At 43.6% G+C, this 11804-nt stretch overlaps 2 protein-coding genes across 2 annotated transcripts; one reads left to right on the forward strand and one right to left on the reverse strand.

The window, feature by feature from the left end:
• On the reverse strand, positions 1 to 6565 carry ctsd (cathepsin D). The gene is made up of 9 exons (XM_044030685.1): positions 6371 to 6565; positions 5131 to 5287; positions 3869 to 3992; positions 3667 to 3785; positions 3382 to 3581; positions 2133 to 2255; positions 1892 to 2036; positions 1152 to 1250; positions 1 to 567 (listed from the first exon to the last, which is right to left on the reverse strand). Exons 1-9 carry the CDS (start codon positions 6433 to 6435, stop codon positions 406 to 408), a joined length of 1194 nt encoding a protein of 397 aa, XP_043886620.1. The 5' UTR covers positions 6436 to 6565; the 3' UTR covers positions 1 to 405.
• A 451-nt stretch (positions 6566 to 7016) lies between these two features.
• On the forward strand, positions 7017 to 10942 carry LOC122772540 (MORN repeat-containing protein 3-like). Its single transcript, XM_044030686.1, has one exon. The coding sequence runs from the start codon at positions 8506 to 8508 to the stop codon at positions 9346 to 9348; it is 843 nt and encodes a 280-aa protein (XP_043886621.1). The 5' UTR covers positions 7017 to 8505; the 3' UTR covers positions 9349 to 10942.
• Positions 10943 to 11804: the final 862 nt, after the last annotated feature.

Raw genomic sequence — 11804 nt, forward strand, 5'->3', positions numbered from 1 at the left:
CATGTTTTAAAAGGTGTTTATTGAGGCCAATCACATTAAAATACATCACACTCAGTCGTCAAGAACCAAGTTCATTCTGAAATGCAAATTACACTTTTTCTGTTTTAAAACAAATCCCTGAAAAAAGAAAAAAGAAATCACTTCACGAGGCAGTGTTCTATTGATACAATCAGCTGATCCCTGATCAGATCTGAACATCCATCACCCATCATCAGTCTCTTTCACACACTCACACACACACCAGTGTAGATCAGTGCATTTAGGCTCGACACACACAGTCTATTGCTAAATACAGAGTGATTGCAAAGCAACGGAGAAAAAAAATAAACGTGTGCAGCTCGGATGTTTCTGTAGTTTTCCTCTTTGTGCCCGAACGGGACGCTTCGGCACGGCGAGTGCTTAGGTTTAGGCGGACTTGGCGAAGCCCACGCGGTTGTTCTCTCGGTCAAACACGGTGTAGTACTGACCGATGAACACGTCTCCCAGAATCCACAGGGGCCCGGCGGGGGCGGGGATGTCCAGACCCATGAAGCCACTCAGACAGATGGTCTTTCCAGCCTGAGACTCCTGGAGGACAGAGACACAGAGACACAGATGATGCTGCTGCTGCTGCTAAAAAGGTACAGTGTAAAAAGGTACAGTGTGTGGCATATGACGGCGTTGAGGAGGAGCCGTAGTTATGGGCATACCAAACCGAGCCGTGCCGTGCTGGAACTGTAGCACTACACGGACCTGATGTGTCTATTTAATATTCGATGAATCGGTTACTAAATGAATGGTTTTACTTCTCAGCGTCTTAAATGGGATTATTTCGCTGGTTTCGTTGCTCCATATGATGAAGAAATCATAAAAAACAGAATCCTTTCAGTGAGTCAAACAATGCTTAGTTGCAGCCCTTGAGCTTCTTCAAGACACTAAACTTTGAACGTGATATTTGTTTTTACGAGGCAGTAGAACTTGACGACCTTTGAGGTCCTGCAGCACAGTGAAAAGCAAACAAACCGGCTTCCTCCAGGCTGCGACTGATCAAACACAGCCACACGTATGCATATGTGTGTGTGTGTGTGTGTCCTTTAAACCAATCACACAGCGCACAGCCTCTGCACCATCGCCCCCTGCTGGATGACAAACTGCGCTGCACACAGACTCACCTTGAGGATGTACTGCTCTCCAGTCAGACTATAGCTCTGTCCTCCCACGGTGAACGTGATGACGGGCAGTGACGGGACCTTGTCACAGTTCACCATGTACTGAAACACAAGCCACATCAATGGTTAATGGCACCGCCTTTTTTTTAACGCAGGACTCCTCCTGATGCAAAGCCCACCAGGGTCAATCGAGACCAGGCGGGGACTCGAACCGGCAAACGTCCGATTCATTTAGTAATTGATTAATAACTGACTTGCATGATCGCTGCGGGCCTAAATAACGTGTTTGACCTAAAATGGCCACCTTCCTGTTGTTTTTTTTTCATGTACGAGAAACGATCTTAGTGGGAGGAAAATAATTTATAAAAAGAAAAAAGAAACTCCTTCGGTTACAACAGGCTCCTCCTTTCAGAAACACGGAGACTAAACTGAGTTACTGATATGTCCATCGATCTGTTAAAATTATTATTAATTTAGTTTGTTCTATAAAAAGTCTTTAAGTGCATTTACAGTCCAAGTATTTTACACTTTTACAGGTTCTTTGCCATTTAAGCAACAACTCCCTATAATAGCAGCAACATGCAAGAACTTCCCTGTGATTGGTTCATCTCCCATCACAGAGTCTGGAGGACGTTGTCTCATCACCTGGTTAAACTGATTATTGATAACTAAATACAAATATAAAGTATGTTGCCCCTTGGACCTGACTTAAACCCAACGAGGCCCCGCCCCCTCTAACTCACCTCTCCCTGGATGAGTGGAATGGCTCCGATGGCTTTCTGCAGAGCCTTGACCTCGGCAGAGGGGCCGGTGATCAGAGACGTCCCCGTGTCCACGATGGCCTCGCAGCCGCCTTTGCACAGAGTCAGCTGACTGCCCACGACCAACCTGTCGCACACGCACACACATGTTTTTGAAAACTAAATCAATGAATAAAATCCCTTTTAGGTTTGAGTCTAAAAACCAAACGCAACGGCGACTCACTGGTCCATGCGGATCTGCCAGTACGCCTGCCGGGTGATGTTGACGTAGTTGAAGTCACCGGTGTAGTATTTGGGGTCGGTTCCTCCCAGCAGCAGCTCGCCGCCGGGCGCCGTGTCTGGGTTCCTGGCAGAAAAAAGCAAACGCAAAGTCAGGCGCGGCGGCGAGGAACTGTAGTGACGTTGTTTTTAAACTAGCGACGGGCAAAGCGGGTGTTTTTCGGTGCAGCCGAATCATTAGAATTAGCTCATAAAAAAAGGATTTGTTCACCGAATGGTTCGGTACTTCCTGCGTGACCGGAGCACAGACTCCGGCCGTGTCTCCGTGCAGCGACTCTGGCAGTTTGTCAATGCTGATAAAGCGAAAGATGCAGATAATGAAGCAAAATGAACTTTTACTCTGAGAAACGTACCGATTCCTACAGCTGTGAAAACACACTCCGCCTTCACCAGTCGACCCGTTTGAACAGCGGCTTTATCAGAGTCTGTTCACTGCTGCAGGTTCGACCACAGTGTTTAAAACACAACTAAAAACACTTCCGTTAAAGCCACCATCTCTGAACATACTACTCATACATATGTGTATTATCATTTTTGAAATAGAATTAATAAATAGAACGTACTTAAGACAAAAGGGCCTTTCTTTTACAGAGGCAGCCATTTTGTGCCAGAGTGTGCGTTCCACATTTAGGACATCATAGTTTCTGGTTCGTGAAGGCCACCTGATGCTGTCTGCAAATGGACACAATCTGCAGTCTCACCATTAGATGTCACTAATTCTTGGATCGTTCAAGGACTTCTCAGGACCAATTCCCTTTAATTCAAGGGCGGAATGTGCTGACACAGCTTAAGATGAGAGGGGGACTTGTAAGAGCCGCTCTGCATGATTGTGACGAGTGATTGTCCCTGAGGTCGTTTTCATTTTTCTTAAATGACACAGATGTTGGAATTTTCATTTCCCAGGCATCACGTCGTCATTTACTCGCTCATTGGAATCTCACGTCAGCGGCGGAGACACAGAGAGAGACAGTGTCCACAACGCCGCTAGTTATTACAACTTGACATTTGTTCTGCACATCAAACAATGCAGGGCATGAAACAGTAGGTGGCGCCGTAACAAACAAGGGAGACATTCACCTAAATATCAACTTCACTTCCAAATTCACTAACTTTCAAGGATTTCAAGGACCCGTGGGAACCCCGAGAGTGTTTCTGGACCCCTGACTGACTTGGTGCCAAAAACTTGCCCCCACCTGTTCAAATAGAAGGAGAAGACGTTCTTCTCCACTTTCTTCTGTTTCATGATGTTGTCAAAGACCGGCGCCACCCCGTCCACAGATATGCGAGGGTAGGCCATTCCAAGGATCCCGTCAAACTTGGCCGCGATAAACGCGATGCCGGGTTGCTTCGTGGCTTCGCCGAAAACCTGTTTCTCCACTGCCAGGTCTCCGATCTGGAAACGGGAATGATAAAAGTTTACGAACGCCGGTGTTGGCACTCGGTTTACTTTGAGGATTCCGCGTCAGGCGAGAGCATACCATGCACGTGTCCTGACTGAGGTATCCCGACAGGCTCCCAGATCCATACTGGATGGCGAACGCCGTCCCGTTCTTCACGAATGTGCTGGACTTGGCGGAGTTATATTTGTGGTGAAGCACTGTGAAAACAGACGTGTGGTGTGTTTACAGCGGCTCAGACACTGCGTCGCCCCGGTGATGTGTAAACAACGTCAGCACTTACGGCATGCGATGTCTAAAAGGGAGCAGTGAATGGACGGCACCCACAGGTTGGACGAGCCCGTGTCAAACACCACGCTGAAGGTCTGAGGCGGGGTTCCCAGGGCAATGTCGCCGTAGTACTGAGCCTGGTTTGAAAATAACAAGACCACACAGATTTATTAGGATCTTAAACAAACATCTGTGTCTGGACAGCTTGTAGAGGTTTAACTGGAACTTGCCGGTAAATAATCCAACTGAGGAAACGCATGACTGCAGCTAATCTCACGATGACCTCAGCAAAACACTTACTGTAATCTCTCAGGACAAGAAACGGGACATTTGAAACAGACGGAAATGGACGTAAGACAGACGGTATGACAGGTGGAAGGATGGTGAGACAGAGGGAGAAAAAGAAAGAAATAATGAAATAAGAAATAATCATTTGAGTGAAGTCAACTAGAGGTGAACATGCTGGCGTCTATGCTGGAAAAGTTGTGCCATGTGATTTGATTGGCCGATGCTGTGAAATCTGGACATTTCTCAACCTCTGCCACACTTAAGGCAAGCACAGTGAAGCAACGACTTCCTCTTCATGTGAACTACAGCATTTAGCGTCGTTTTTTGGGGGTTTGTATGTGTAAAGACAATTCTTCATTTATGAAAAGCCTTTAAACAACAAAGGAGACTATAAAGGGAGGTGTGGACGAGGCCTAATTGTGATTTTCCTGCCACTTATCATCCTAGCAAATGGGTCGGGGACATTTTTAAACTCAATCTTCAGTTCAATATTCACTGTAAGACATTTAAATATCGATGGGGCAGTGATACACGACGACTTACTGTTTGCTAATGTTAAGATTTTTTCAAGTGGCATAAAATTACTGAATAATCCAAAATAAAACGATCAAACTGCAGATTCGATTTGAAAAATTATGACCTGCTCAGTTGTGGCTGATGTTTTTAGGTCACAGGTCACCACGATCATCGAGTCATGCAGTAAATCAGCTGTTTAACCGGACAAGAACGTTTTTTTTAAAAAACCTGAAGCGAACTTTGGCTTCATGTGACTCTGGTCAGATTTTCTGTCAAGTCATACTGTACGCACTTCCTGTTTGTAAAGGATTTGGAAAGGCTGAGAGTAATTCAATGGGAAAAACATGTAAACGTATATTGGAATAATGTGAAAATTTGCTTCTGTGTTATGACAAAGGGGAGAAACGGTTATTGTATCAGGCTGGAGACAAGAGACCTGCAAACATGGAGGAAACACAGCCAACGACTCACGTCGAGGTAGTTCTTCAGTGTCTCTGGAGTGGGTCCATTACTGGAAGGGAAGCCAAGGTTGTATTTCAAGGAGTGTTTGTCGGCCAAAAGCTCCTTCACACTTTTCCCCGAGTCTGTCATCTCGCGTCTGATGGAGCGGAACTTCGTTAGAGGAATTCTGGACAGGAAAACAAAAACCATGACAGCTATTTAGTAATAATAATAATAATAATATTATCATAGACATGCATTTCAAAATCCAGTCCGACCGGGTATTTAGTCATGAGGACATGGTTACGACAAGCCGCTGACGGTCAAATAGGGAGCAACAGAACGAGGGGGAAACTGTGATTTAAACGGGTTTGAACACGGTGTGGTTGTTGTAACTACGGGTTCTGGTCCGAGTATCACAGAAACTACTGCTAATCTACTGGGATTTTCACACCAACCAGCTCTAGAATGGTCCTGAAAAGAGTAAATATCCAGTCAGGGCAGCTCTCTGAGGTGAAATGCCCTGAAGATACTTTAACGACAAAAGGAAATGGCAGATTTTAGCCTTAGGCAAAAACAACAGGGTGTTTCACATGTTTTTATTGTTTTCTGTCCAAATCGATCAAATATTGACTGGTCTGAAAGTTGTTTGTTTGTTTTTTTAAATCAGAACATTATGGCCATTTTGCCCAGACTTAAACCAAGGGGTGCAAGAGTGCAACTGTGAACCCACAACATGTCAGAGGAGCAACAGCAGCAAAAGACCACACTTCTGCCGTGTTATTATTACTTATTAAGTACATATACCTAATGTAAAGACTGGCCATAGTGTATCTAAACAACCAGCAGCGACTGTGGGGGCTTTGGGGATAACATCTGACCCAGTTCTACTTCATTGATTACAGATAATAACAATAACGATGATGATAATAAAGTCCTTATGTGCGAGCAGAGCAGATTCAGAGATCAGCATTGACGAATCAAAGTCACAAGATCAGACAACGGAGACAGATCGCTCACACAAGCACGCGCACACGTACACACACACGAAACAAAGCCTTATCCCCAACCTTAACCATAACCGACCAATTCCTAACATTAACTTAACCACGGTTCAAATCTTAACCAGTCCCTCATATATGTTATGGGACCAGGTTTTGGTCTCAAAGAGGACTGCTGGAGCTGCAGAACAACAAAAAACAGTTGTGAAACACACACACACACACAGAGTTAACAGTGTACTACTAGCTTAACGAGTTTCTCTCCTTACCTAACCAGCGCGTCGACGTTCAGCGCTAAAACCGCGAACACGAACAGTGGGCAGAGATTCGTCATCGTGTCCGGAGCAAAAACAACTGTTAAACTCGACGGTGACCGAGCTCTTCGTGCTGCGGACGAAACAACGAACGAAGGACTTTATCAGCTGACTGAAGCCGAGTCACCGTCACGTGAGCCACAAGCTAATATCTCCTTCTTCTGATGTACTTATTGGCGGTCAGCAGCCGGCTTACAGGCGCATTACCGCCACCTACTGGGCTGGGTGTCAATCAGAGGATTTGACAAGTGAATACAACTATGCCTGCTATTACTACGGCTGTTATTACTGAATTCATTGCAGCGATAACATTATTTTTACATATTGAAAACAAAGCTTTGAAACCTTATCATTATTACTACTACTACTACAACTACTATCACTACTAATTCTGCTGGTACTTCTACTATGACTACTACTATTGCTCCTATTACCGATTCGAGTACTGCTGTTACTATACTTCTAATACTTGTACTCGTAATACTAGTAATTAGTAGAGTAGCAGAGTAGCACTACTACTACTATTGCTACTACTATTACTCTTACTACTACTACCTACTATTTTTTACTATCGCTCTTACGATTACTGCAAGTACTGTGTTAAAATGTTATTACTGAATTTCATTGAAGGGATAACATATTATTTTTTACTAATTGACTATTTACGAATTAGTTGTAGCGCTACTACTATTACTAATTCTGCTGCTCATACTACTACGATTACTATTGCTCCAACAATTACAACTAGTACTTCTGTTTTTACTATTGCTGCTACTGCTATCACTACTACGATTCTGCTGGTACTTCAACTACGACTACTACTATTGCTTCTACTACTAGTACTACTGTTACAGCTTCTAATACTATGACTACTAATTCTGCTGCTATTACTACTACTATTACAATACTTAGCCTACTTTGATTACTGATTCTGATGCTATTACTCCTACTACTGCTGCTGCTACTGCTAATAATAGTACTATACTATTGCTACATATTTAGCTGGTACCACTATTTCACAGATATTACAGCTTTAATAGTTGGGCATTATTAAGCACAAATTTTGCTAATACAAATTGACTAGAAACTCTCACAACTCTCACTACTTATCCAAAAGCTTGCTCGAACATTATACGTTATGAACTCTGCGTCGTGTTGTATGAGAAGCGAGGACCGGACCATGGACGTTTTTTTGTGGTAGTGTCTGTTTGATTTCTTCCATGGATGTTGTGATGGAAGACATGAGGGGGACACCAGGAAGAGGGCAAGAGGGCGACACCTAGAGGTAGAAACCGAAATTCTTCTTCTCAGCTGCCCGAAAGAAGAGAGTCGCAGCAACCTCACCAACCCTGACATGGAATTCCAAGACAGCTTTCGTTTGCGTCACATTAAGTCAGCCGTACACGTACAGTAGGACTGTTAGATTGGTATCAGTAGACATGTTGATACACTGTTTGTATGCAAAATACCATTTAGACCGTTGTTATTGCCAGGTATTGCTAACAGTGGGCAGCCAGGCATACGTTTGCATCCATGTTTTTTCCAACTTCTCAAGTGGAAAACGATCAACTCTGAGGGTACAGTTGCTATTGGCGCATTCCAGGTGTAGTTGGAAGGCGGACTTTCCGAGTTCCTAGTTGGATTACCAACTCGGAAAGTCAAAGTAAGGAAAGGAAGGAAAGGCTGCCAATTGTTTAGTAGTAAAAAAGTAGTAAAAACGTGAAAATGTGTTTCACATGAAGTCAGTTGTACACTATCAGAACCAGCATGTCTCCATTCCCAATGGTTCCGCTGGAGAAGGCGGGTGCCCAAAGTGCGTGGGTCTCAAGTGCTCAACCCAAAACAAACTCATTCGAAGGCCGTGCCAGACCAAACAAGCCTAAAGTTCTATCTGCGGCCATGTTGCTGTGCTGCGTGGGTGCCCAAAATTGGCACAGACACATGGTGCTGCCCCCTGGATGACCCGGGCCTGGACGAGGGCATGAAGATGGAGACAGCCGGTATGATGATGTCATGTTGCCTTTTAAGTGTTGAACATAAATATCATAAAGGTTACATACTCCACATTAGATCAGACGGCATTGGTAGCCATGCCTTTACGGAAAAACAATTTCCTTCGATGTCCATCAAAAGTGGTGGAAAGAAGGTCACAGAGACATGGACCGCGGAGCACAATTTACGAGCTCAATGGAGATCAATACAAAGGAGAGTGGAAGAACGACATGAAGCACGGGATGGGACAACAGGTTTGGAAGTCTGGTGCCAACTACATAGGAGACTGGAAATATGGGAAATGTGATGGCTATGGCACATACACCAAGGGGAATCAGTTGTACATTGGGGAGTGGAGAAATGGCAAGAAGCATGGGCATGGTAAATATGCTTACAGTGATTTAGCATATTACCATGGGGAGTGGAGGAAGGGCCACCGCAGTGGCTGGGGAGAGATGCACTATGAGAATGGTGACGTGTTTATGGGGGAGTGGCTGTTGGATAAGCGTCACGGAAGGGGCATTATCCGATATATAGGTGGTGACTGGTATGAAGGCGAATGGCAATATGACGAGAAGCATGGCAAAGGAAAGTTGTACTTTGCCGAAAAAGGCAAACAGTATGTGGGGATGTGGGTAAATGGAGAGGCAAAATGTGGAACCCTTACTGACTGTGAGGGAGTGGAAGTGGAAAATGAAATAGGAGCGGGAACCAGTAATGAAAAATTAGTGATTCCAACTGCCAAAACACAAGAAAACAGAAACAAACAGAGGGACGAAGAGCCAAAGGAAACAGTAGAGGACGGCGGTAGTGCCACATTAGAGTTACCAAGTGCCGAAACATGTCAAGAAGAAACAAATGAACAGATGGATGAAGAGGCAAAAGAAGGCAGTAGTGAAACATTAGCCGAAACGCTCCAAAAAGATCAAAGTGAGGAGTAAGACGAAGAAATGTGCGTCGATTACCCGCAGCTGTGGCGAAACCTGAAGATAGAACAGTTTCAGCTCTTTGCAACTAGAGTTGCACTGTGATGCTGGGGCATTTACGTGCCTTGCAACCATCACAAAATGAATCTAGCCCAAGAAAAAGTTTACCATCTTTCAAAATGTCAAACCCAACAGGCTACAGTGGAATAGTCTGAAAGTTGCTTAGAAAGGTTCTAACTGGTCCTGTTCTAGCTGAGGTTGGCTCGAGCTCTCTCCCATGACACTCAAAAGATTTTCCACATACATGATAGATGGACGGATGTTATGACCAAGAAGTATTTCAGTGGCAAGGCAAGCATCATAAGAGCCGGTCCCCGTTAGGACTCGAACACTGAACCTTCACGGACTCAATGCCCATCAGCTGCGATTGAGTGTGAGAAACAACAAGGGCTCAAAGTAGTTTAAATAGGAATAGGCCAGAACTTGACGCACTATATTACCATAAATTGATGTGGCATAAATTAACAAGTTTAGAGTTCCAATGTGTAACATTTTGGAGGGTTTATTGGCAGAGATTGCATATATTGCAAGCTGCAGCTCCACGTGACTCCCGGTCTTTCTTGGTAAAGTGGTGTTTTGCGTTGCTACGTCTCCCAACGACATTCCTGCACTGCAAACAGGAAGAGATGCTTTTTACATCACGACTGACTTTGAAAGTCAAAGCAGAAGCACCATAGCTGCAATGTGCTCCTACTAGTACTAGCTATAGAGTTCGTAGTGGTTGGTGAAAGAAAGTTAATTCTGCTGCAAAAAAAGAAACGGCTGTCAGCGGATCGACGGGATAATGGAGTGGTCAGTGCGGTGTAGTGTAGCATCACCCAGACATTGGTTGTGCGGAGATGCAGGCACTGTTTTTCAGAATTACTCAGAGTTACTTAATGGGGCTTTTACGTGAACTGTAGTCAAGAATCTTGCTTTACAGAGATCTAGAGTTCTATTGTCGGTGAACAACATACTTTCTGGTATGTGAAGGCCACTGTAGTCCTCAAACTTGTTACAGTCAGCAGTCTCACCATGAGAACTCACTCATTCTTACACTGGACCTTAATAATAATTTAGATTTATAAAGTTATTAACAATTTAGATTTATAAACACTTTTTAACTTTTTAAATTACCCAGTGCCAAATAACAAAAGAGAAAGAACAATGCAATTCATTTTCTAAAAATCATGATGTATCAATGAAAACAAATAGGCAAAATCTATTATAGCACATTCTTACATTCCTTTGGTCGGATGAGAATGAATTTGAACTGTGAACAGTGATTATGAGAAAATAAACACCTGTCAAAAAGAAACCCGTAGCTTACATTGTATCCTCTGTAGAGAGAAATAAACAGCAAATAAAAGATGTGAGGGTTGATGGTAATTTCATTAGGCTTAGACTCAGTTTCACGAAAGCCTTTAGCCTGCTCCAGACCAGTTAGGCTTAAGTAATCCTGCCAATGGTGTTAAACAGCAGTTGGGTTTCATAATGTTGCATTACTGCCTTCTTCTGCTTAGTCAGCAAACTCTGCGATCACAAACTAATGTGTTCTAAAATGTGTTCTTCTTTCAGCTGATCCTGATTAGTGGTCGCCACAACAGATTTACCACCATTTATCTGGACTTGGAACTTACACTGATACACAGCCAGTGACTGGCTTACTGGCTTTGTGCACAAACCTGGAACTGTTTTTGTTCGCATGTGTACAACAATAAAGTCTATCTAAAGTAGATTGGATTGCGTTTTTGTGCGTGCTATCATCAGTGTCGCCAGTGAAGTGCACTTCTGCAACCGACTCTCTTACGACTTCTAATATTTCTAGTTAACTGGTGTTTGATTTCATCAAATCTTTGCCGCGATGTCGTATAATTTTGTGTCAGATGTACATGAAAATATTTTAAACGTTATAGTTGCTCCGTCCTGGATGGAACCAATAGCTTTTGTTGTTTGCCAGAACAACCACCTGTGTGACAGTCACATTTATTTATAAAACAACCGTGACTGACCATCATGTGGTGCCAATTATCCGCAGGATAATTCCAGGGAAATTGAAGTATCTTCTGCTTAGGGAGGGGTACTGTTCACATTTAAACCTGTTTGGTATGTGTACCTTGAAGGTTAAAGATGGTTCTAGATTCAACAAGTCTTTATTAATCCCAAGGGTTTGGGTTGAGTCAACAACACATTAAGATCAAAACAAGACAATAAAAAATACAGCAACATACTGTATGTAATTTAAAAGGCTGACAGCAAATTACTTGTTGAAACACATTTTCGTAAAAGTGACTTCCTCTTCTTTTGGCTTCTCCCTTTAGGGGTCACCACAGCAGTAGCAGTGTGTATTAATAACCCTCCTGCTCCTTCAACCTCCAGTGTGTTATACTTTGTCACCAGCTCACATACCAAAGCAGTCCCTAACCTGCGAC

The sequence above is a fragment of the Solea senegalensis genome, linkage group LG7, assembly GCF_019176455.1.
Source record: "Solea senegalensis isolate Sse05_10M linkage group LG7, IFAPA_SoseM_1, whole genome shotgun sequence".
NCBI lineage: Eukaryota > Metazoa > Chordata > Actinopteri > Pleuronectiformes > Soleidae > Solea > Solea senegalensis.

Excerpts from the sequence above, each read along its gene's own strand:
- ctsd (XM_044030685.1), bottom strand. The coding sequence starts at position 6,435 with ATGACGAATCTCTGCCCACTGTTCGTGTTCGCGGTTTTAGCGCTGAAC. Across the intron at positions 3,786-3,868 it reads CCTTTTAGACATCGCATGCC|TGCTTCACCACAAATATAAC; the intron begins GTAAGTGCTGAC and ends CTGTTTTCACAG. Across the intron at positions 3,582-3,666 it reads TCAGTCAGGACACGTGCATG|ATCGGAGACCTGGCAGTGGA; the intron begins GTATGCTCTCGC and ends TCCCGTTTCCAG.
- LOC122772540 (XM_044030686.1), top strand. The coding sequence starts at position 8,506 with ATGCCTTTACGGAAAAACAATTTCCTTCGATGTCCATCAAAAGTGGTG.